We start from the raw sequence: 23,645 nt of genomic DNA, 5'->3' as shown, positions 1-23,645 counted from the left end.
AACTTTTAATTAAAAAAATTTTTCTCAATTATGAAAGTATGATAACACAATTACAGGAAACTTGGGAAATACAGAACAAGGTTGCATATGGTTCCACTATATATTATAATTATTATTTTAAGTAGATAAATTCTTTTTTAGTTAGAGTTTCAATATCAAACTCTCATAAATTAATAGAATGAATATACAGAGAAGTAGAAGAATATAGTGTGGGCTTCCCTGGTGGCTCAGATAGTAAAGAATCTGTCTGCAATGCAGGAGACCTAGGTTCAATCCCTGGATATACAAATAGTGACATAATTTTTAAAGTTATATTCCAGTGCTATATAGGTGCTTCTCAGGTGGTGCAGTGGTAAAGAACTCACCTGCCAGTGCAGGAGACACAGGAGATGCAGGTTCAGTCCCTGGGTTAGGAGGATCCCCTGGATAATGGAATGGGCACCCACTCTAGTATTCTTGCCTAGAGAATCCCATGGAGAGAGGAGCCATGGCTTTCAGTCCATGGTGTTGCAAACAGTCAGACACACGACAAAGCGTAAAACAAAGCTTTCACCTGATCTTCAGAATTATATTCATAACCTTTTAGATACCATCATTGAGATGTGCCATAGGCACCAAAAATTCAGTCAGTGTAAATCCACATTTATTATTACTTTGTTTCACATGTGGTTTTAATTACTTGCTTTTTTACAAGGCCCTTTCCCTTTGTTTAAAGTTCAGATTCCTCTAGATCGTTTTCTGTATATTTGTATATTCTCAGTTGCCTGGCTCACAGCCCTTGTCTGAAACCCAAATGTATTTGAGAATTCAGATTTTTTTCTTTAAAAGAAAGATCATATGCCATAGCCCTATATTGCCCCTCCCTTCTTCCCTCTCCCTACTGGTAACAACTAGTTTGTTCTCTATATCTATGAGCCTGCTTCTTTTTTGTTATATTCACCAGTTTGTTGTATTTTTTTTAGATTCCACATATACCTAATTAAGAAGTGCAGACTATTAGTATAAAATAAGCTATAAGAATATATTACACAGCACAGGGAATAAACCAATATTTTTTGATGACTGTAAATAGAATATAGTATTCAGTCACTCAGTCATGTCTGACTCTTGTGACCACATGGACTGTAGCCCACTAGCTCCTCTGTCTGTGGGATTTCCCAGGCAAGAATACTGGAGTGGGTTGCCATTTCCTTCTCCAGGAGATCTTCCCTGACCCAGGGATTGAACCTGCATTTCTTGGGTCTCCTGCATGGGTGGGTGAGTTCTTTACCACTGTGCCACGTGAGAAGCACCTAAATTGGATATAACCCTTAAAAATCGTGTCACTATGTTGTATACCTGTAACATATAATATTGTACATCAATGAAAACAAAGAAAGAAAGTGAAGTCGCTCAGTTGTGTCCGACTCTTTGCGACCCCATGGACTGTAGCCTACCAGGCTCCTCTGTCCCTAGGATTTTCCAGGCAATAGTACTGGAGTGTATTGCCATTTCCTTCTCCAGGGGATCTTCCCAACCCAGGGCTCGAACCCAGGTCTCCTGCATTGTAGACAGACGCTTTACCGTCTGAGCCACCAGGGGAGTCCAATACTTCCGTAAAAAATATATATATATAAATTAAAAGGAAGATAATATGGCGTGTGTGAAATCTTAGATAACATTAACGTGGCATCTTGAAATATTGAATATTTTTGCAGCATGACATTAATAAAAACACCAAATAGGATAGTCTCTCACACATTCATATCAGATTTTGATGCCACATTTACAAAACAGATTTAGATTTTCAGAATGTTCTGGATGTTGGAATTGCAGATAAGGGAATGTAGACTTCTGTTTAGTGCCTGCTGACTTTAAAATTGCTATAATCTATGACCCATATTTTTTTTTATAACATTTAGGATTCACAGCTGTTTTGTGGATACTCTTTATTCCTTAATCATCCCACAAGCAAATGCCAACCTTTTCTTTATTTTGACCAATAATATCTAAAAGTGAATTAGAGACCTGTAAATAGATATAACAAGAAGTGGACTTTTTTTCTTTAATAATATGCTTTTTCCCTCCCTGCATTCTGAAGAGTGGTGATTACATGTTGAAAAAATATTATGCCTATTTTTTTCAATACAGGTTCAGATTAGCATATAACTAAGAATTTTCTATTGTGGAAAGTGTTACTTACTTGAACATAGACTGTAATAGTATTTCTCATGGCACTTTATTTGGAAGTTTGAAATTTCCCCTTAAAATAGAATGGAAAATAGATTGCAGTAAGAAGCAGAAGACCTTAATGCTGTCACTCGTCCTCTGATACAATAGTTGGATGATCTCTGTGCTGTGTGTGCTCAGTCGCTCATTCATACCTGACTCTTTGCAACCCCATGGACTGTAGCCCGCCAGGCTCCTCTGTCCATGGGACTTCCCAAGCAGGAATTCTGGAATGTTGCCATTTGCTTCTCCAGGGGATATTCCCAACCCCGGGATCAAACTCGGGTATCGTGCATTGGCAGGTGGATTCTTAACCACTGAGCCACCAGTGAATCCCCTAAAGGGAGTTAATCCTAATTCCATGGATTTCCCTGGTAGCTCAGATGGTAAAGAGTCTGCCTCCAATGCAGGCTACAGTTCTTACCTAGAAAATGCATATGCAGGAGATCTCACATTGGTGGGAGCTGCAAAGCTAAACCTGTTTTATTTCACACTGTTATCTATAGAACTTGTTTTGATGGAAAAGTTTTGTGCTTAAAACACTCTGTGCTAGTGGTTTTAAGAGACTATACATTAATAACTTTTGGTACTCTATTTTATATAGGATGAAGGAGTTGAATCTGATGATTTGAAAAAAGATCTACCTCTAATGCCTCCACCTCCAGATTCATGTAGCATGAAGTTGACCATCAAGGAAATTTGGTTTAGTTTTGCAGCTCCAACCAATGTGAGATCTCCTGCACATGCATTTTCTAGGTAAGAAATTTTTAAAATAGATTACTATCCCTTGATTCCCCTGATTTTTTTATTTAATTTTAAATTACTTAAATTCTGTGTCATGTTATCTTTTTGGATTGTTTTTCTAATATATCTAGTATTAGGGTTGCTACTTTTTTCCCATCTTTCTTACTTCATACTTTCTGTAGACATTATTCTCAGCTTATTTAACCCTTTTTCTTTTCTAAAGTTTTATTTTAATTTTACATGTCACCCTGTCATGAGCTTTTTACTTTTTTCACCTCTAACAGACTTTTGTATTTTTCTTTCTAATTCTATCATCCTTTGCATTTTCTACTTATATATTCAGAATCTATCTGCTGGTCAGAAGGAAAAGTAATGTTGCCTAAATGAAATAGCCACAGAGTACAATATGTATGGGAGAGTGTTTGAAATACTCTTAAAAAACATTTGTTTATATATATATTTTTTCATTTTAAAAGGCAGCTGAACCTTTTAAGCACTGCAACTCCAGCTGTTGGTGCATGGCTTGTTCCGATTGATCAACTCAAGTCATCTTTAAACAAATTAGAAACTGAGGGGACCTTGAGAATTTGTGCTGTTATGGGATGCATAATGACAGAAGCATTAGAGGTATGTCTTTCAACAATGCAAAGTGTCATACAAAGTTTATTATTGGAAATACTCCCTTATTATTTATTGTTGTTGGAAAATATCAGACCTGCAAGTTTTTAATTTTTTTTGTTTATTGTATCTTTGCTATATCCTTATAAATCTGTTGTTTTGCTTTTCTCAGAATAAAAGTGTACATTTTCCTTTAAGAAGTAAATATAACAGACTTACAAAAGTTGCCCGTTTTCTCCAAGAAAATCCTTCATGTTTGCTGTGCAATATATTGCATCACTACCTTCACCAGGCAAATTACTCCATCATTGATGAAGCTACAATGGTGAGTTACTGGAATCATACGTTAGTTTTAAAAAAGCCTCTATTCTGTTGGTTAGCCACTGACACACAAGGTTTGAGATGAGTATGAAAAGTCCAAAAGAGAAATTTGGTTAGAAATCCAGGCTTATAGACAAGATTGGGCTCAGATTAATGGTTTAGGTGTTGCCAGCCTGAAAGTATTAGAAGCAGTGAACATGGATGAGTCTTCTAAGAATATGTTGAGTGAGAAACTGGTCAGGGATGGATCCTCGATAAATACTGAAATGAAAGGGGCGTGGAGAGAGTGCATAGAGGTACACAAAGTGCTGAGGAGGGAAAGGAGGAAAACCAGGAAAGACCATCTTAGAGACCAAGGTATAAAGAATTGCAAGGAAACGAGTAGTCATTAGTCATATTTCACATAAATGTTTAATAAGGACTAATTAAGAATTGAGGGGGGAATATATAACTATATGAAGAGATCCAATATATCTCTGCCCTAGAAAAGCACTATGGAAGGTAACACATCGTGGTTAAGAGCTTAGAGCTTGAGGACCTCCCTCTCCACTCCAAGCTTCTGATCAACAGAGAATACATAAGAATCTTCAGCTAAAGTAATAATCAATGTATCAGTACTGTTGATGGCCAGTCATGCTCCTGATAACCTCTAATGAAAGAATCTGGAGTAAATTATGGATTTCATAAAGGTACTTAGACCTTAGGTTAGTATAGTGCCTTCTACTACCACTCTGTGAACTGAAGACTGGGAGGTCACTGTCCAAGGTTAACTTGCCCATCTAGGCATAGGCAGAGAAATTAGAACAGAAAGAATGGCAGGAATTTCGCGGGGATGGATGCTCTGCCAGGATATGGTTTCCATGTAAGAGGAAGAAATACAAGAGACCCTCCTTCCTTGAGTCTAGGAATGAAAGGGAAGGCTAAGTAACCTGATATTCCTCAGAAAGTAAATGACTGATTCTTGCCATCTAGTAAGTGGCTCTCTTCAGTCAGAACCATTACTCCTAACACAAAGAATTGTAGGGAAGGCGAAGGAGAGGAGTTGGGTATTTTCTCCTTTAGGCTAAATCTAAAACAGGCAAGTTTTCTTTCTTAAAATTATCACTGTGGAATAAAATATATTCTAAATGTTGTAATTGTTACTGATAATATATTGTTTCAAAACAGTTACGAATCCTTTGTCTACCATTTAACTATAATAATTTGTAAAAATAGAGGTAGTTATCTAATTTTTGAAGGAAATCTTTTTGTTTCCTCTTTGCTTAATGAATATTCCAGGTGGCACAAAATACATTTAATTCTTCAGTTGATCAAAACAGGTGAAGTGCATTGAATGCTTCTTACAGGGAATCCCACTTTTATACCCCATGTTTAGCCTCTTACTTACCTGGTACAGTCCGTAGTGTTGCACAGAGTCAGACACAACTGAAGTGACTTAGCACACATACACATATGCTGTGTTGTTTATTATGGAAAGATGCAACTTTGTGTTTAGAGAGTGAGTTCTGTCATCAGTTTGAAATGGTGACTCCATTGGGTAAACCTGGACAAATGACTAAACATATAAATTCTCGTTTCCTCATCTCTGAATGGGAGCTATGAGATTTAAATGAATAAATGCATATAGAACACTAAATAGTAATTATTATTGTTACACTAAGATGACTCCTTACCATGTCGTTGTCACAGAGTGATGGCCTTCCTGCTCTGGTAACTTTAAAGAAAGGTTTGGTTGCACTGGCAAGGCAGTGGATGAAGTTTATTGTGGTAACACCAGCCTTTAAAGGAGTTAGTTTACATCGACCTGCTCAGTCCCTGAAACCTCAGTCAGCTGTGGACCATGAACATGAAGATGGGCTTGGGCTGGACAATGGAGGTGGTCTTCAAAGTGATACCAGTGCTGATGGAGCAGAATTTGAATTTGATGCAGGTAATTCTGTAAATATTTTGGTTGGCTGTTATGTACTTGGAACCTAATACTTTTGATATTTTAATATGCTTTGTCCCAAATTTGAAAATATCATGGCTTAATTATATAAGTCTGATTTGTGTTGGTCCAAATAAATGGTGATGATGTTGGAATCTTTATGTACATTTCACTTTGAAGTTTAATTTTGTGAAATGCAATAGAAATACAGAGAAATTCTCCTAATCTATCTAGTACAATTAAGAGACATCTTTGTATAACTAGACTATTTTGAGTGAAACACATGAATTTTTTGAAATTTATATTTCTGTTTATCAAACTCCCTATGCCAGTCTTTTGTAGATTTGAATTTTACCTGGTGGTTTGATTCTGAATTTGTGTAATGTTTAGAGGTATGCATTCAGCCTATAATTCTGTCATTATTATTATGACTGCAGGACAGAGGCAGTAGATAATGCATTTCAGAAATACTTGCATACTTTAATGCTTTTTCAAAGAGTAATTTTTATTATTATCATGATATATAATATTCAGTGGAAATTTATCTTACAATATTTTGAAAAAATATTAAAAGTACTATGGAAAAGGACAGTAATCTTAAAATTAGAGCTTTCTGAACATTGATATATATTACTTTACCAAGCTTTAAAAAAATTTCTTTTAAACTTCGTATTTAACAACTAAGTATGTTATGAGTAATAGGCTGGATTTTTGTTATTTTGAAAAATTTCAAGTCTAACCAAAAATTGAAAAAAATAGTGCAGAAATATTCTTTCTAATTGTGTGCAGATACCTAGGTTAATTTGTGAACATTTTGTACTTTCTTCAGTATAGTTGAATTGGTTTTTAATCTCTGTGCCATTTGGGAGAAATATGTGAAAGATTAGAAGCTGTTTGTTCCTTTCTTGAGTTTGAGTGAAACGATTGGGGTTGAAAGAATAAAAGAAAGAAGAATGAATATTATAGCAGAATCCATAATTTTCAAGAAATACAAAGAATTGAGTTTTGCTATACCACCAGGAACATTGGAGTGTTTCAAGATGTTTCAAGACTATATGATAATCTATAGCCCACTTATTCTTTTGTACTGTTTCAGCCACAGTCAGTGAACACACAATGCTACTGGAGGGAACAGCCAACCGGCCTCCACCTGGTAGCTCTGGACCTGTAACTGGAGCTGAGATAATGAGGAAGCTTTCTAAGACTCATACGCATAGTGACTCTGCATTAAAAATAAAGGTACATTGTTGCTGTCTTTGTTAGAGTTATTTCAATTTACAGAGAAGACCTAAGCTTTTGTTATCTCAAATGTAAATATTAGGTATTCACCCTAAATATCCAAATAGTGCTTTTATGTTGAGATTAACATACTTAGTAACTTATAGTTTACACATTTCAAAGAAAATTATATTAACAATCAGTAATTAATATTGAACGAGGACTCCTTTAATTACCAAGCCTTAGGGCTGTCTTTTCAATTTATTGACTGCTGTATTCAATAAAAGGAATTCCCTGTAGCTCAAACAGTAAAGAATATATCTGCGATGCAGGACACCAGGGTTTGATCCCTGCATTGGGAAGTTCCTATGGAGAAGGGAATGGCAATCCACTCCAGTAGCCTTGCCTGGAGAATTCCATGGACAGAGAAGCCTGGCAGGCTATAATCCGTGGGATTGCAAAGAGTCGGACATGACTGAGTAGCTAACGCACACACGCACAGGTATTCAATAAAAAACAGTGTTGAATATGGGTGTACCTATGGCTGATTTTTGTTGATGTATGACAAAAAACCACAAAATTCTGTAATGGGAATAAATATCCTTCAATTAAAAAAATAAAGTGGAAAAAAATTTTTAAATGTTGATCAGCTTATAATTATTAGTTTTAATGACAAGTCTTACTGGTAGTGCATGATCAATATAGAGTTTAAATAGTTAATAAAATTAAATAGTTAATAAAGTTAAATAGTGTATGTTGTTGAACATGTAAGAAAAGAGACATTTTCATTCATACTAGCACTGGGTGGGAGTGTAAACTGGCATAACCTCTTTGAAGAGCAATTTGTCAATTTTTAATTGTAAAATTTTAAACATAATGCCTTTTAACCCGAATGCTCAAAGACATATGTCCAAGAATGTTCTTTACAACACTGTTTATAATAGGAAAATAATGGAATCAACAAATAACTTGAGAACTAATAAATAATGTACCTTCATATGGATGCATATTATGAAGACTTCAAAAAGATAGAGTAGATCTCTAAATGGACATGGAATGATCACCAAAGCACATTGATTCAAGTGAAAATAAGGTATAGGACAATATATATATATATCTCTGTGTTAAAAAGGATAAATATGTATATGTGCTTATATAGGCAAATTATTTATAGAAGGATAGATAAGAAATAGTTAAGAGGACTTTGGGGCAAGGGATCTAGTAGACTGGAGTTCAGGAGATGCTTTTTATTGGCTAGTCTTTGTGCTTTTGAAAGTTTTATTCTGTGTAAGCATTGTTCTTATAATGAAAACATTTAATGACAGTTTGATATACATTTTTTAAAGTTTGGGCTATAAGGCTTATTCTGTTTCTGCAATATAGTTACAAGCCTGGGACACTTTAAATTCTCAACCCCTTAATCTGTCTTAGAATTACTCCTTTTCTTTTAAAAAAATTATTTATTTTTAATTGGAAGATCATTGCTTTACAATGTTATGTTGGTTTCTGCCATATATAATTTGAATCAGCCATAGGTATACACATGTGCCCTAGAATTATTCCTGGTTTATGATCTTTCCAAAGGCTCTGATCATATTACTATTAATGCTGTTCTCAGAAATTTTTTGAACATTCTTTTGTTTATGGATTATGAAAATCCAAAGAATTGAAATTTAAAAGTACTTTGTTTCAGATCTCCACTCATTAGGATATTTCTGTCTGCATGGTCTTTCTTTGTACTGTTTTAAACTGATCTGGAATTCCAGTCTTAAATGTGACAGATCAGATAGAGATTGGTCAATTGTGTAACTTTTGATTTTTGTTAATTTTCTTCAGAGAATTGCTGAAAATTCTTTTTGCATATTAGAGCTTTACAGAGAATCAGGTCTTAGCACAGAGATTTATTATCAGAATATTAAGAAGGGTGGTATAGTATGAAGAATTATGGGTCTTGATACTAGATTCCCACTTCAGATTTTAAAGGGAGTTGTAGCTATGAGTGTGCTCAGTTTTGTCTGATTGTTTGTGACGCATGGACTGTAGCCCGCTGGACTTCTCTCTCCATGGAATTTTCCAGGCAAGAAAACTGGAGCAGGTTGCCATTTCCTATTCTAGGGGATCTTGCCGACCCAGGAATCAAGCCCCTGTCTCTTGTGTCTCCTGCACTGCAGGCAGATTCTTTACCACTGAGCCACCAGGGAAGCCCCCAAAGGGAGTTGCTGCTGCTGTTAAGTCGCTTCAGTCGTGTCCGACTCTGTGTGACCCCATAGACAGCAGCCCACCAGGCTCCCCCGTCCCTGGGATTCTCCAGGCAAGAACACTGGAGTGGGTTGCCATTTCCTTCTCCAATGCAGGAAAGTGAAAAGTGAAAGTGAAGTCGCTCAGTCGTGTCCAACTCTTAGCGACCCCATGGACTGCAGCCCACCAGGCTCCTCCATCCGTGGGATTTTCCAGGCAAGAGTACTGGAGTGGGGTGCCATTGCCTTCTCTGCAAAGGGAGGTTAATCATTGTTAAAATTAAGTGAATGATACTAAATATTGTCCTTTGCATTGTACTGTAGAGTTTTAAAACATTATTACATACATTTGAGATTCACTGCAATTCTAGTAGACACAAACTGTTTAGACACTGTTGTATTAATGTGAATAATATAGTAATAAAAACAGTGAGTCATTGTGGTTATCCATAGTCTTTTTTATGTGCATAAGAAAGAGCCCCATGTTGTTCTCTCTGTAGGGCATTCATCCGTACCATTCTCTGAGCTATACCAGTGGTGACACTGCCACAGATTCTCCAGTGCATGTGGGACGTGCAGGAGTACCAGTTAAGGAGAGTCCAAGGAAGGAAAGCCTACTCAGCTACCTGACTGGAAGTTTTCCAAGCTTGCACAACCTTCTGGAAGGGACCCCTCAGAGAAGTAGTGCAGCAGTGAAAAGTAGCTCCCTGACGAGAACAGGTATATCCTTAGTTCTGACAATTATCAGTTTACTTCTGTGGGAGATTTAAACAAAACAAAAAAAAATGGGACTTATGTTTATTCAGATATATATTTTGGATGCATACCTAGTCTTTTGTATGACAACTTATCTTTGAGAATGTTTTTTGGGAAGCTCTTCTGTTTAATTTGTTGGTGTCTCTTAGTTTGCATTTTTAAATTGTAGCATTTGCTGTTACTCTCAACCTAGGCATGGTGTGTAATGCTGTCTAGACCAGCCAAGAGTGAATATTCTCATTATAGTCTAAGTAAATTATTTATTAATGCCTTAATATCCAAATGCCAAGAGTATGTAGTGAGTTTTAAAGACATATGCAAAAGGAAGATAATTTAACCTGAGTTTTTAAAAATGATTACATAAATCACATTTTCTGCTCCTTAGTACATAAGTAATGCTATACTCAGTAAAACTTTATTTTCAGGAAACACAATGGCCTCTGATATGTTATCTGAACACCCCTTGTTATCTGAGCCATCATCTGTGAGTTTCTATAACTGGATGTCAAATGCTGTGGGTAACCGAGGAAGTGTGGTACAGGAGTCTCCTGTCACAAAATCAGGACACAATAGTCTCCCAACAGGTATTGAGCTATCATGTTATTTTACTTAACTGTCTAAGGGGTGCATGTAAAGTTTTAGTAAATCCTATTTTTCAAAGGATGGTTAAAAATATCTCAAAGGTTTAAGTTTACCATGTAGTTGAAATTGTCCCATTTACCTTTGATAATATTGCAGTTGAGAGAGTCATAAGCAGTAGCTCAGTGTTCTTGTGGAAAGGAAAATATGTCAAATGTGTCAAATTTTAAAAGTTTAAAATTTCCATTTAATGTGTCTGGTTTAATTTTCAAAGTACCAAAAGGAGATAAATGAAAAAATGCAAAGTATAATGACGATATCATGTACCTACAATATAGAAAATACTTTCAGCTTATCCAGAGTCCTCTGCAGAGTAATAACAAACATTTTTCTCTGGTGGCTTAGAAGGTAAAAAACCCGCCTCCAATGCAGGAGACCTGTGTTCAGTCCCTGGGTTGGGAAGATCCATTGGAGGAAGGCATGACAACCCACTCCAGTATTCTTGCCTTGGAGAATCCCCAAGGAGAGAGGAGCCTGATAGGCTACAGTCCATGGGGTCGCAAAGACTCGAACATAATAGAGCAAACTAAGAACAGCAGTACATACTCTTTATAGTTACTTAAATATTTAATTAAATCTAAAGAAGTACTAAAAGCAATAAAGGAAGATTCTTGCCCTCAAGGAGGGAAACAAATAAGGAAAATTTATTAATTTTAAAGGGGTCTTTATCTTCCCTTGTGGCTCAGATGGTAAAGTGTCTGCCTACAATGCGGGAGACCCGGGTTCGATCCCTGGGTCGGGAAGTTCCCCTGGAGAAGGAAATGGCACCCCACTCCAGTATTCTTGCCTGAAAAAACCCCATGGATGGAGGAGCCCGGTAGGCTACAGTCCATGAGGTTGCAAAGAGTCAGGCACGACTGAGCGACTTCACTTCACTTTATAAGTAGCGGGAAAACAGGCAGAGAATTCACAAAGAAATACTGGTGGCTATTTCCAATAACATAAATGGAGTCAGTCCTTTCCTATCGTTTTCTATTTTTCTCTTATTTTTCCAAATTTCCTATATGTATGTATTATTTTATTGTGAAAGTGTGTATATATATTTTAAAAGAATATGTGAAGTAGCCTTTGTTCCTGGTTACTTTGGGCAGCTGAAATTAATCTGTGTAACATCTATTTGGATCACTTTTAAATTCTATTCAGACAAAAATATGAAATTATGAAAAGTGACTGATAAATGACTACTCAGTACGTTTTATTTTTTGGCCATTGTGTGGACCACATTTGAATCTGCAACCAATTCTAATTCTGACTCTAGACGTGCAGACATGTACTAATTTCTAGTATTGGCCCTTGATTGAAGGAGATAGAAGGCTGGTTCTTCCACCAGCTCTCAGCACTTTCCTGCAGCTAATCTCACTACTACAGAGTTTAAATTTCAGGAGAGCCTAAAGGAACATTTCGTCTCTATCACAAATCCTTTGCCTGACAAGTTAACAGATAACAGAGTACAGAAGAAAGAAGTAGTGCCATTTTATTTTTGTTTTACCTTGAGAAATAATAGTTAGGAAGAAAATTAGATGTGGGGATTCTATGACACTTGTGGTTTTTGCCATATAACCGTGCTCCTATCTATAATCTTGTTCCTCTGTGGAAAGCTAATGGGATATCAAATGCTTTTCAAAGTTCTTCCAGCCCTATAGTTTTATATTTTGGACTGACTGGCTCTAATACATACTTCATGTATGAAGATGAGTGATATTATTCTGAAAATACAGTTTAATTTCACTTTTTATTATTGTCTGTAAAATAACCTGAAAATGTGGTTTTTTGCCTTCTCAATTTAAATGGTCTGGTAATACAATTATAATACAAGCTTCATAAGTTTACTTTGCTGTATCCCTTTATGTTCTTTTCATTTCCCAAGAATTTAGAATTTATTTTTGAATACTTACTCTTTTAGGTGTTGCACCCAATCTTCCTACAATACCCTCAGCCTCAGATTTCAACACTGTCTTGTCTAGTGACCAGAATACTTTGGACGGGACACATTCTCAGCATAGCACTAGTCAGGATGATGTGGCAGGTGTAGAAGAAGCCAACCAAGGTTTTCCTGCTGTACAGCTTGCTGATGCTCAGGTGAGCCACTCCATTTTTCCCTAACTATAGTGACTGTGTATTAGGCAGTACTTAGCAGTTGGAACCATCAAGTGTGTGCACCATGGAATTCCATTGAAAATCTTTTTCCTTGCCTATCTGCCTAAAGCCTTCATGTAAAAAGGAGGAGCCTTTAAAAAGTACATGCTGCTGCTGCTGCTGCTTCTGCTAAATCGCTTCAGTCATGTCCGACTCTATGCGACCCCATAGACAGCAGCCCACCAGACTCCTTCATCCCTGGGATTCTCCAGGCAAGAACACTGGAGTGGGTTGCCATTTCCTTCCCCAATGCAGGAAAGTGAAAAGTGAAAGTGAAGTTGCCCAGTCCTCTCCGGCTCTCATCGACTCCAGGGACTGCAGCCTACCAGGCTCCTCCGTCCATGGGATTTTCCAGGCAAAAGTACATAGGTTAATTATAAATACAAATTAAACATATATAGATATTCATTAAACTGAAGAATGGTGTATAGTTAGTCTGCCTCATACAGCAACATTCTTGTTATTGGGGATAGAGACTGGCTAAATAATAGGAGTAGAAAGTTAAGTTTAATCATTTCCTACAGTTTTAAGTGCTCTGTGAAGGCTTGAGTGAGCAACGCAGAGGCATTGAAGATTTTAGAACAGAGGAATAAAGTGCCTGGAATTGTACATGTGGAAGTATTGTATAGGTAGCGATGTGTTAAGTGGATTGAAATGGAGAACTAGAGATGAAAAGATGAGTTAATGAAATAGCTCATGGAAGTGGTAATGAAACTAATGGAACTCTTAGCTTAGGTGGGCATGCCTTTGATAAGGTAAAAGAGAAATACAGTGGAGGTCTTATTTAATTGACTAAATGTAGGGAGTGGAGAACAAAATTCCCCAAGGCAAATGGGAGAGTGGGAGATGGGTATTTAAAAGTGTTGTCTTTTCAGGATGAAGGAGGCCTGAGCGTATTTATTATTTAGGACGAATTAAGAGAGTTCTACTAAAAAAAAAAAAAAAATGGCAAACTGATAGAGAAAGATTCAGAGAAGGATGAGAAGTGTTGGAATTTAGAGTCCTTTATAGAGAGAAAGAACTTTTTGACATAAAATGTACTTTTTCTCCTAAGAATGTTTGGGAAGGCAGTATGGACAATTCATAACTGTACTGGTTAGTTTGCAGATTTACAGCCTCAGTTTTCTATCACAGTAGGAGGTGACTTACATTAAGAAATGTGTCAGGCACTTTTCAACTTTTTTGAGATTTATTTCTTCAATACCTTGGAGTTGATTTTAGGGATTCTTTCACTTTTTTTTTTTTTTTTTAAGAAAAAAATAATTTTTTTTTGTTTCGGCCTGGATAAACATTCATGGTATTTATTAGCATCCAATACACATTATTAGAGACAACTATACTGTTTTACATATAAGACTCTAAAATTGACCAGAGACAGTAATATTAAGTAATACAATAAAAAACTAGGTAAGGTGATTTAAATATATGTAAAGGTTGGAGTGAAATTGAAAGACAGCTCACCACAGATCCACAGAAGGATTACCAAATACTGCTGAGAGTCTAGTTATTTAGAACCTCTTGTTGTCCTTATTAGCTTAGCTATAGGAGAGGAAGAGGATTAATTCAAAGCAGATGTAGCAAGACAAGTCTTGGAAGTTGCTGAAAAGGAGTTTAAGGTATGAGAGAAAAAGGAAGTCACCTAACTTTGGAATTAAAGCATTGGTTATTTCTGTGGCCAGAGAAGCCTTTTAGGATGGTAATCTGGGATGGGAAAAGGAAAGAACTAAAATGACTGGTGGGTTTGCACGATTAGCTAAGGGGCGTACAGATAACAAAGATTAGGAAAGATGGAGGATGGCTTGAACCTTGAAGAATGTTTCCTTTGGGATGAAAGAGCAAATCCAAGAAAGAGTAAACCCAAGAAAGCGTATGCCAAGCAAATATACAAGGGAGAGAAAAATTCTCCCTAAATTTCCAGTGTAGAGTGAATTGTCTGAATTCTGTCATTCTAGACCTTCAGGCCTTCACAGGAGTAGTAGCCTATCTTCCCAAGCACAAACAAATGAGGTGACATAAAGACAAGTGAAAATGTAGACTGGAGTCCCACTGCAAAAATGGCACACCTCCATTTTGATAGATTTTTTTTAGGCTTCAGGAAAAGAGAATGTGTGGTGAAAAAGAGTTAGAAAGGAGTCAATGAATCAGTTTAGAATGTAGAAGAAGGAAAAGGAACCATGAGCAGAGAATGAGTAGTCAAGATTATTATTACTGATCTACTGTGAATACATAGAGTTGCTTTTATTTGGGTTAGCACTCAGTGACTATGAGGTTCAGTTAACTAGGGACTTAGCCAGAATGATGTATTTCCACAGCATATATGATACTTAAAATGTAAAAGTTCTTTGTCAGCAAATGTTAAATGACTTTTGCAACCAAGGGATGCCATTTAAAAGTAGATCAGCTATTAAAAATACAACATATAAAATGTTTTTATATTAACAGAGGAGATTGATAAGCTCTTTTCTGAACCTTTTATAGCAGATATTTATGGAAACACAGTAGATATCCATGCCTTTTTTAAAACAAGAAGTAGAATGCTTTAAACTAATTTTATTTTCCTTGTACTTTCACTCAAGCACAATCAAGGAACTTTGTGTTTATGATTAATTTGAAGATGGGTGGCACATAGTAGGTGCTCAAAAATACTAAGTTTTAAGTAAAATTAGAACATATTTATTATACAAGGCCTATTTTCCCCTTCACATTATAGTAATAATATGTACTGAGATAATATGTAAGAAAAATAGCCACAATAAATGTTGAATTATAAATTGAGCTAATATAAATGTGTTATATCTTTTAGGTTGTTTTCAAACCTCTTCTGAGTCATACAGGGATCCAGTCACAGGATGCAATGCCACTCTGCTACCGAATGTACTTCGGAGAACACCTTTCATTTTCAGGGACTTTGGACTGCCTTAGAGCAGATATTGTGGATTCAGACACGGCCAAAGAGAGAAAAGGCAAAAGAGCAAGAAGGTGTCTTGCATTATTATTGGTTATATGTAAAAATTTGTACAAAAGTTGTAATATCTGCTTTTTAACTTTGCTTTCTTCTAGTGCTTTATGTGGAAGTAATTTTAATAGCCTAAGGAAAAGATAACTTCCGCTTAACAGAAATAGTAGCCACGTTTTCTTAATAATTTGTTGATTTTATCACTAGGTTGTGAGACCTATTTTGGGATATATTTTTGTAAGATGTTAGTACATGTATGTTGTTGTTTAATTGCTGAGTCGTGTCTCTTTTGCGACCCCATGAACCATAGCCTTCCAGGCTCCTTGTCCATGGCATTTCCCAGGCACAAATACTGGGGTGAGTTGCCATTTCCTTCTCTGGGGGATCTTTTCGACCCAGGAATTGAACTCATGACTTCTGCATTGGCAGGTGGAATCTTTACCAGTGAGCCACCAGGGAAGCCATGAAAATTACATGTATCAGGGTCAGCCAAAGCACATATATTGATACATATACTTTATTTACTGTTGTAGTACTATTTTATGATCTTATGGATTAATTTTATATACTATTCTTAGAATTTATTCCTGACCTCCTTTCTAAGTTGACTTGTAGCAGGTAGTATTTTCCATTAAGAACAGAGTAGATGTCATGTTGAGAGTATAGCTTTGTCTTTCTGACAGTAGTATGGTACCATAACAGTAACCAGGCAAGCTGAAACACTGCAGAAGTGACCTTAATGATTATTAAGATTAATGGGGAAAATTACCTTTGTTTTGTGACCTGGAAAAATATTTCTCAAAATATTAGTCTTTTACTGTTTATTATACATGTATAGGAAAATGAAAAATATAATAAAACTGATATTTTGTGCATACAGTTTAAAACATTAGACACATTTGAGAATTAAAATGTTTTCTTTTTTAAAAACTAGAGGGTAGTTTGTATAGTCCTTGTCTGCTTGCATCATAGTAGCTTACAACACAGAAGGAGCATCTTTTCTGTGCTTTGGCAAATGTCATACTCCATTCTAAGCAGTTTCCAGTGTTTTACCTTTGCACTTTCAGTGTTGTAATATGTCTTCACTAGTTCTTTTCAGCCCCCATCACTTTCTTTGGGATAGCTTCATCCCTTTTGTCACGACCACATCTTCTTTGTGCCAGTAAGTTTGCCTTCTCTGAGTTCCATGAGCTGCATATCTAGAGTTTCTAGATGGAAGTGCCAACATTTTCATACTCAGTTGTTTTCTTTTATAACTCCATTAACTTTTTAAAAATTTATTTTTATTGAGTTAATGTTGATTTATAACATTTTATATATATATATATATATATAAATAATGTGTACAACATTCTGTTTCTATTCTTGTATACACAACAGCATGCTTGCTACCAAAAGATTAGTTTCCTTTTGTCATCATACATTTGAGTTCCCTTACTCGTTTTGTTCTCCCCTCCCTTACCTCAGCCCGTACCTCTCTGGTAACCACTACTCTGTTCTTTCTATCTGTGCGTGTGTTTTGTTTGGTTTGGTTATTTATCTTATTATTTGTTTTTTATATTTCGCATGTAAGTGAAATCATACTGTATTTGTCTTTCTTTTTGACTTATTTCACTTAGCATAATACCATCAGGTTCCACCCACGTTGCAGAGGACAAGGACTTCATCTTTTGTTATGCTGAGTAGTAGTCTATGTGTGTGTGCACTTGTGTGTCTATATTTTCTTCATCCATTCATCCATTGGTGGGCTCTTAAGTTGTTTTCATATCTTGGCCATTGTAAATAATGCTGTGATGAATATAGAGGTACATATATATCTTTTAGAATTAGTGTTTTTGTATTCTTTGGAAAAACACCCAGAAGTAAGAAAACTGGATCATAAGGTAGTTCTAATCTTAATTTTTGGAGGAATCTCTATATACTGTATCCCATAGTGGTATACCAATTTATATTTCCCACCAACAGTGTATGAGAATCCTTTTTCTCCACATCCTTGCCCACACTTGTTATTTCTCACGTTTTTGATGATAGCTGTTCTAACATATATAAGGTGATATCTCATCATGGTTTTGCTTTGTATTTCTCTAATAATTAATGATGTTGAAAATCTTTTCTCATGTGCCTGCTGGCCATCTGTATGTCTTCTCTGGAAAGATACCCATCTATGACTGAGTGACTAACACATACCACCCATTTTTAATCGTTTTTTAAATTACTGAGTTGTATATAAGTGTGATTTTGACTCGACGTAGAATAAGATCAAGAAAGAAGACTTAAGGCCTAGTTTCCAACTTGTAAAAATAAGAAGTGTGTTGACTTAGAACATACTTCATCTTGGAGATTATTTTGCTAACAAGTTAATAAAAACTATTATTCTGGGGAAAAAGAAAAACAACCTTGTCGTTTTCTTTTTTTTCCACATTTTTAGGCAAGGCCATGTGAATCTTCCTCCACTTGAGTTCAAACCGGCATTGATGTTGGAAACCTTTAGCATCAGCGCTGTTGTAATGGAAAAATCCGTGTGCACCCCTCAGAACTCTACCAATGCTCTTTCTTTTCATGATCTCAATAAGCGTTATTATAATACTTTTCACTGCAACTTTACTATTTCCTGTCAGTCAATAAGCCAACATGTAGATATGGCTTTAGTTCGTCTCATTCATCAATTTAGTACGATGATAGATGACATCAAAGCAACTCAGACTGACATTAAACTTAGCAGATATACAGCTGGATCAGCTTCCCCAACACCTACTTTCAAAACCAGAAAACACCGGGATTTCCGCTCATCCGACTTCAGCCGCAGTTCTAGGGGAAGTCTTAACGGTGGCAATAGAGTAAATAATACAAAGAACAAACGGACCAACAACGAGAATAACAAAAAGGAGTCTCGAAACAAAAATTCATTAGGAAGATCTGAAAGAAGAACTTCAAAAGTGTCTAGGAAAGGTTCAAAAGATGTGGTGGATCATATGACTATCCACATGGATGACTCTGATTCAATTACAGTATCAGAACAAAGCGAGCCTTCAGCCGAGTGCTGGCAGAATATGTATAAATTGCTTAACTTCTATTCACTTATCTCTGATCCAACAGGAATACTGGAAAAATCTTCAGAAACATTTGGACCAGCAGGTAATGGATATTTTTATATTTAAAAAATCTGTTTAGAACAACAATAATGCTAAAAAAAAAAAAAGGTTATTCACCATGTATTCTTGTTGTTGTAAGAACTGGATAATTGAATGCATAGAATTGGCGGTCACCCAAGGAGAGAGAATAGTGATGGTGATCAGATATTCTACTGCCCCTTTTCCCATCCTTTCTAACTTTTACACAGTCAGCTCTTAAAGAATTCAGACAGACCTGCTTTCAAATACCTGAGTCTCCTATTTATTTTCAAATATGACCGTGGGAAAATGGTGGAAATTTTCAAAAATTATTTTGGTGGAGAAGAGGACAAAGAAGGCTAGTTTGGAGTGTAAAGGAAAGAAAAACAAGGTAGCATCCTTCCATTTTGCAGTATCTAAGCCCACATATTTCCATTTACTTAAAGGAGTTCGGAGCCCTACAGAGCCGACATGTAAAGTTGTGTTTGAGAATGAACAAGACAATACTAGTGTGACTAAGAGGAAACGTAGTTTGGTAACTGCTGAACCTCAGCATGTTACTCTGATAGTGTTTGGGATTGGCATGGTGAACCGCACACACCTGGAGGCAGACATTGGTGGGCTAACAATGGAATCGGAACTGAAGAGGATTCATGGCAGTTTTACACTTAAGGAAAAAATGAAAGGTATGATGACATCCTGATACCGGGGTGCCACTTTTCTGAAGAAAGCCAATGCCATGTCTCATAAATTCCTACGTGGTGATTTTTCTTCAGAAAATGGAACTTCCCATTTATATGGATCAAGAGTGCTAGTGTATATAGTTTTTTTTCCTATTCTTAATGGTTTAAAATTTTTCTAAATATTTTGTGCTACTAGTTCTGAGATTTAAAATGTCATTGGACTATTTAATGGCATTAGGCTCTTTAATGCATGAATGGCATGGTAAACTACATATTTTGCATTATTCCAGTTTTGACACATAACACATATGTATATGTGAATGGATAGAAAAACCTTCAAGGAAATTTTTTTTTAATTTGTTCTGGAATAGTTTAAATTTCATTGTACCTTTAAAATTATCTTTTCTCACTGAATATATTATGGATGAAATGAAATTTTAATATGAAGTGCAACTAAATTTCCAGAATTCATAGTTGGTTTTGTTTCTTTTTTCACATTTTAAGATGTTTTACATCAAAAGATGACTGAGACATGTGCCACTGCTCATATTGGTGGGGTTAATATTGTGCTGCTTGAAGGGATTACACCAAATATACAGTAAGTGTGTTGTCTTTTTAATTGTTAAAGTTGTTTGTTATAGTATTATAGGAAACTTAAAATTCATTGGATGAATCCTGTACCTAGTAAGACTTGAGATTTATATAATATTGACAGATACTGTGCTTCTATCACTAAGAATATCACCAAATGAATTTTTTTTCAGAAAAATTATTTGCTCCCTTTATAAAATTGGTTTACTGCCAGTCCTGCCACCCTAAAAAACTGACTGCCAGTACATTTTAAGATTGTGTAACAGGAGAAATGATTACAGTGTAGATTTCAGTTAAACATATAAGATGCAAGAGCTCACATAACTCAAATAAGTAAAACAAAATTATAATCAGAAAATAGTCTCTTGATTTTACTAACTAATCATTGCCCAGTATTCATGCTGGGTTTCAAAACTTCATCTTGCCATTTTTTCATTTAAATAATTTAACAATAAAGCCTATGACACCCTCCTCATAGTATAAATAAGCTTTCTACAGTGAGTATACCATTCCATATTGCTTTCTTTTGACTCTTTGCGCTCACCTTTTCAATGTTCTTTTTGTGTATCTGTCCAAAATTGTTCTAATAATAATTACCTTTACACATATTTAGATCACTAATTAGTTATCAATACATTTGACCATTCACTTTGCTCATACACTTGGGAATATATACCTTCATTCCTAACTTCCTTTCAGTGGAACAGTTTTATGCTATAACTCAAATTGTATTTTGATAATTTAGTCAGATTTTGAGAATTTGCTCATTTTTAGTAACTAGTTAATGTCCTACTATTGTCCCTTAAAGCAACTATCATGCTAAATACTGACACAATAGAGGATCTAGTTCAATGTTATAAAAATTAAATATTAGTCAAAAATTGACTCATTACAGGTCTATTCATGACATTTCATACATGGGTAATATGATGACTGTCTTGGGGAACATTTCCTGAAATGGATGTGTAAATCTTGCTGGGGCAGTTATGACTTGTATATCTAGAACCAAAGAGTGTATTTCATTATAGCTGCTTAAATGGTCCCGATCACATTTCCTAAGCTGGCTTTCTAAAGACCAGAAATTCCAGTAGTTGTGAGATAAGATATTTTCTGACTATTCAGAATGGGAGGAAGGGTATTATTATATAATAATTACAGTCTAAAGGAGCATCTATTGTGGACCTGGAACCTCATATACATTATTTAATCCTCACTACAATCCTATTAACTGGGGCGGTTTTATCCCCACTGTTAATAAATAAATCGAGATTCAGAAAGATCAGAGTGTTTTCCTAAAATGCTTAAAGTCATACAGTCAGTAAGAAGAGGTGCCTGAATCTCCACACCTTCTCCCTCACTATGATGCTTCAAAGAAAGTCACCACAGACTTAGGTTTCATGATTCCTTTGTTGACTCTGAATTTAAAGTATCATGGTTACTTTAACCTATTCAGAAGTACAACAAATTTCTTTAAATGTCTCCTGTGTTTTATTTACTCCATTCTCTCAATACTCTTATCTGCATTAGCTAAGAGAAGGCTTCAAATAGTCTCTAAATTTGCAAAACATATTTATAAAATACTTTTTTAAGTATTAGTTGATATTTTTTTGTCTCTAAAAAAAGAGGTCAAGCCAAGATCCCTTAACTTTTTCATTAAAAAAATAAAACTGTATTTATTACTTGCTACCAAACTCTAATAGTATTGATAAGACTTTCTGGATTTATTCTTTGGGTTTTCATTTCTAGTTTCAATTAAAAGAAAATGAAATTTCAAAAAAGTTGAAAAAGTTCTTCGAGTGAAAATTTTTAAAATGGGAAATAAAAGCTTTCCAGATGATTAGTCATATTGTAACTAATTTATGCATGAATGTTTATTTGCTTCCTTTTTGTTTTCCTGCTTTCTCTTGAATCTTCATCTGTAGACTGGAGGATTTTCCTACATCTCCTACAAGCACAGCCAAACAAGAGTTTCTGTATGTCATTATTATTCTTTTCATGGACTTTGTGATTAACATTGTATTGGATAGTTTTAGAGATAAAATATTAATATTTAGATTATCTGCATGGCTGTGAATTATGTAGTTAGTTATTATTTTGTGGCTTTAATATAGATCCTTTCATAGATTATACAGTTTGCTAATATTCATGGAAAACACACAGGTAAGAACTGCCTTTTTGGTAATTCATACCTTCTTTTATTGTTGAAATATTCAAAATTATAGTTGTATGTTGCTTTGAGCTCTTTTAAGACCTGTTAATATTAAAATTTATATTATCACAAATCCTCATTAATATTGGTTGTGATAATAGAAGCTGAAATTTTTAACTTTGCAAGAGAGTTGACAGGTTTGCAAAACTAATTATTAAAACACTAATATATGAAAATATCTACATTGCTCATCCTTCTAATTCTGTCTGTAATATGTAGAGAGTTTGCTCTATTGTCAAATTTTATATGTGTCTTTTATACTGTATATACTTTAATATTTTTGATTGGCTTGATTTTACCTATGTATATCTGATATTTTGTGGTAGTGAGCTCTACCAAGCATTACGTATAAATATTTGTGATGTAAATCTTAACCGCCATGACAATTTAGTATGTTACTTAGCACTGATTATTTATTTGAACATTTTCTGTAAAATTCAAGTATGCTGAATAAATTTAGTTGAATCTGCATATTTTGTTCCAGGCTAGTAAGATTATCAATAACTGGTGAGATTTATTTCACTGTGTATTGATAATAGGCCATAGACAAAATATCATCAATTAAGAACCCTTTTTTGGGATTATCTGTGATCTATATCACTTTATCAGCCAACTAAAGTACTAATAAAGAATAAATGCACTAATACTAAATTAGAAAATTGATTGTTTTTTGGAAACCACTCTTCCATATTAATATCATGTTAAAAGGTATAGGAAAAAATAGCGATTTCCACTTTAGTATTTGTAATAGCTAGAGAAGATTTATTGTTTCTTTTTTTATCACTGAGTTCTCTGGATGTATAACAAAAAAATAAGCATGGCTTTAGAAAGGATGCTTTTTAATGACTGAAGATCACATCTTCATCCACTCAACTAACTAGGTTTCTAGGTTACAAATTATTGTCTGCACACTATGTTAGGTCTTAAAGATTGAACAGTAAGCAAATGAGAGGTAGTTCCTGTCATAATATCACTTTATAGGCCTACTCCCTCCTTTTTCAGGCCTTCCTGCTAGGAGAGTTAACATATAAAGTACAATTGCCAAATACGAAAGACAGTTCCAGTGATTTTTAATAGATAACTAGACAATATGTGATCATAACACTCTCTGTCCCCACTGTAGAGATTTTCAGGCAAAACTGAGTTGAGGCAGGCAGCATGGGTCAGGGTGCCTTCCTTTTCCTGCCCCTAAAGTTTGGGCCTGAATGGTCAAGGAAGTAGGGTGGAGACAGAGATAATGAGGACCTAAATTAAATCCTCAAATTCTTAACCTGCATGGATAAGCGTGGCTG

The 23,645-nt window shown here is 35.3% G+C and overlaps 1 protein-coding gene across 7 annotated transcripts in view; it reads left to right on the top strand.

Moving 5' to 3' along the window:
* BLTP1 (bridge-like lipid transfer protein family member 1) overlaps positions 1–23,645 on the top strand; it is a 194,990-nt gene that overhangs the window by 102,516 nt on the left and 68,829 nt on the right. For 6 of the 7 annotated variants that reach the window (XM_061384270.1, XM_061384269.1, XM_061384268.1 and 3 more), the window contains exons 38-50: positions 2,813–2,964; positions 3,429–3,579; positions 3,743–3,895; positions 5,581–5,821; positions 6,915–7,057; positions 9,774–9,993; positions 10,455–10,613; positions 12,572–12,747; positions 15,608–15,783; positions 18,189–18,895; positions 19,317–19,556; positions 20,058–20,151; positions 22,067–22,117. In XM_061384270.1, coding sequence (XP_061240254.1) covers positions 2,813–2,964; positions 3,429–3,579; positions 3,743–3,895; positions 5,581–5,821; positions 6,915–7,057; positions 9,774–9,993; positions 10,455–10,613; positions 12,572–12,747; positions 15,608–15,783; positions 18,189–18,895; positions 19,317–19,556; positions 20,058–20,151; positions 22,067–22,117 — 2,663 coding nt within the window. The remainder of the gene's footprint in view (positions 1–2,812; positions 2,965–3,428; positions 3,580–3,742; positions 3,896–5,580; positions 5,822–6,914; positions 7,058–9,773; positions 9,994–10,454; positions 10,614–12,571; positions 12,748–15,607; positions 15,784–18,188; positions 18,896–19,316; positions 19,557–20,057; positions 20,152–22,066; positions 22,118–23,645) is intronic. The other variant, XM_061384265.1, reaches the window with a different exon arrangement.

This window comes from Bos javanicus, chromosome 17 (assembly GCF_032452875.1).
Source record: "Bos javanicus breed banteng chromosome 17, ARS-OSU_banteng_1.0, whole genome shotgun sequence".
Lineage (NCBI taxonomy): Eukaryota > Metazoa > Chordata > Mammalia > Artiodactyla > Bovidae > Bos > Bos javanicus.
The sequence above is the reverse complement of the archived record's forward strand: the minus strand, read 5'-3'. Positions and strand labels throughout refer to the sequence as shown.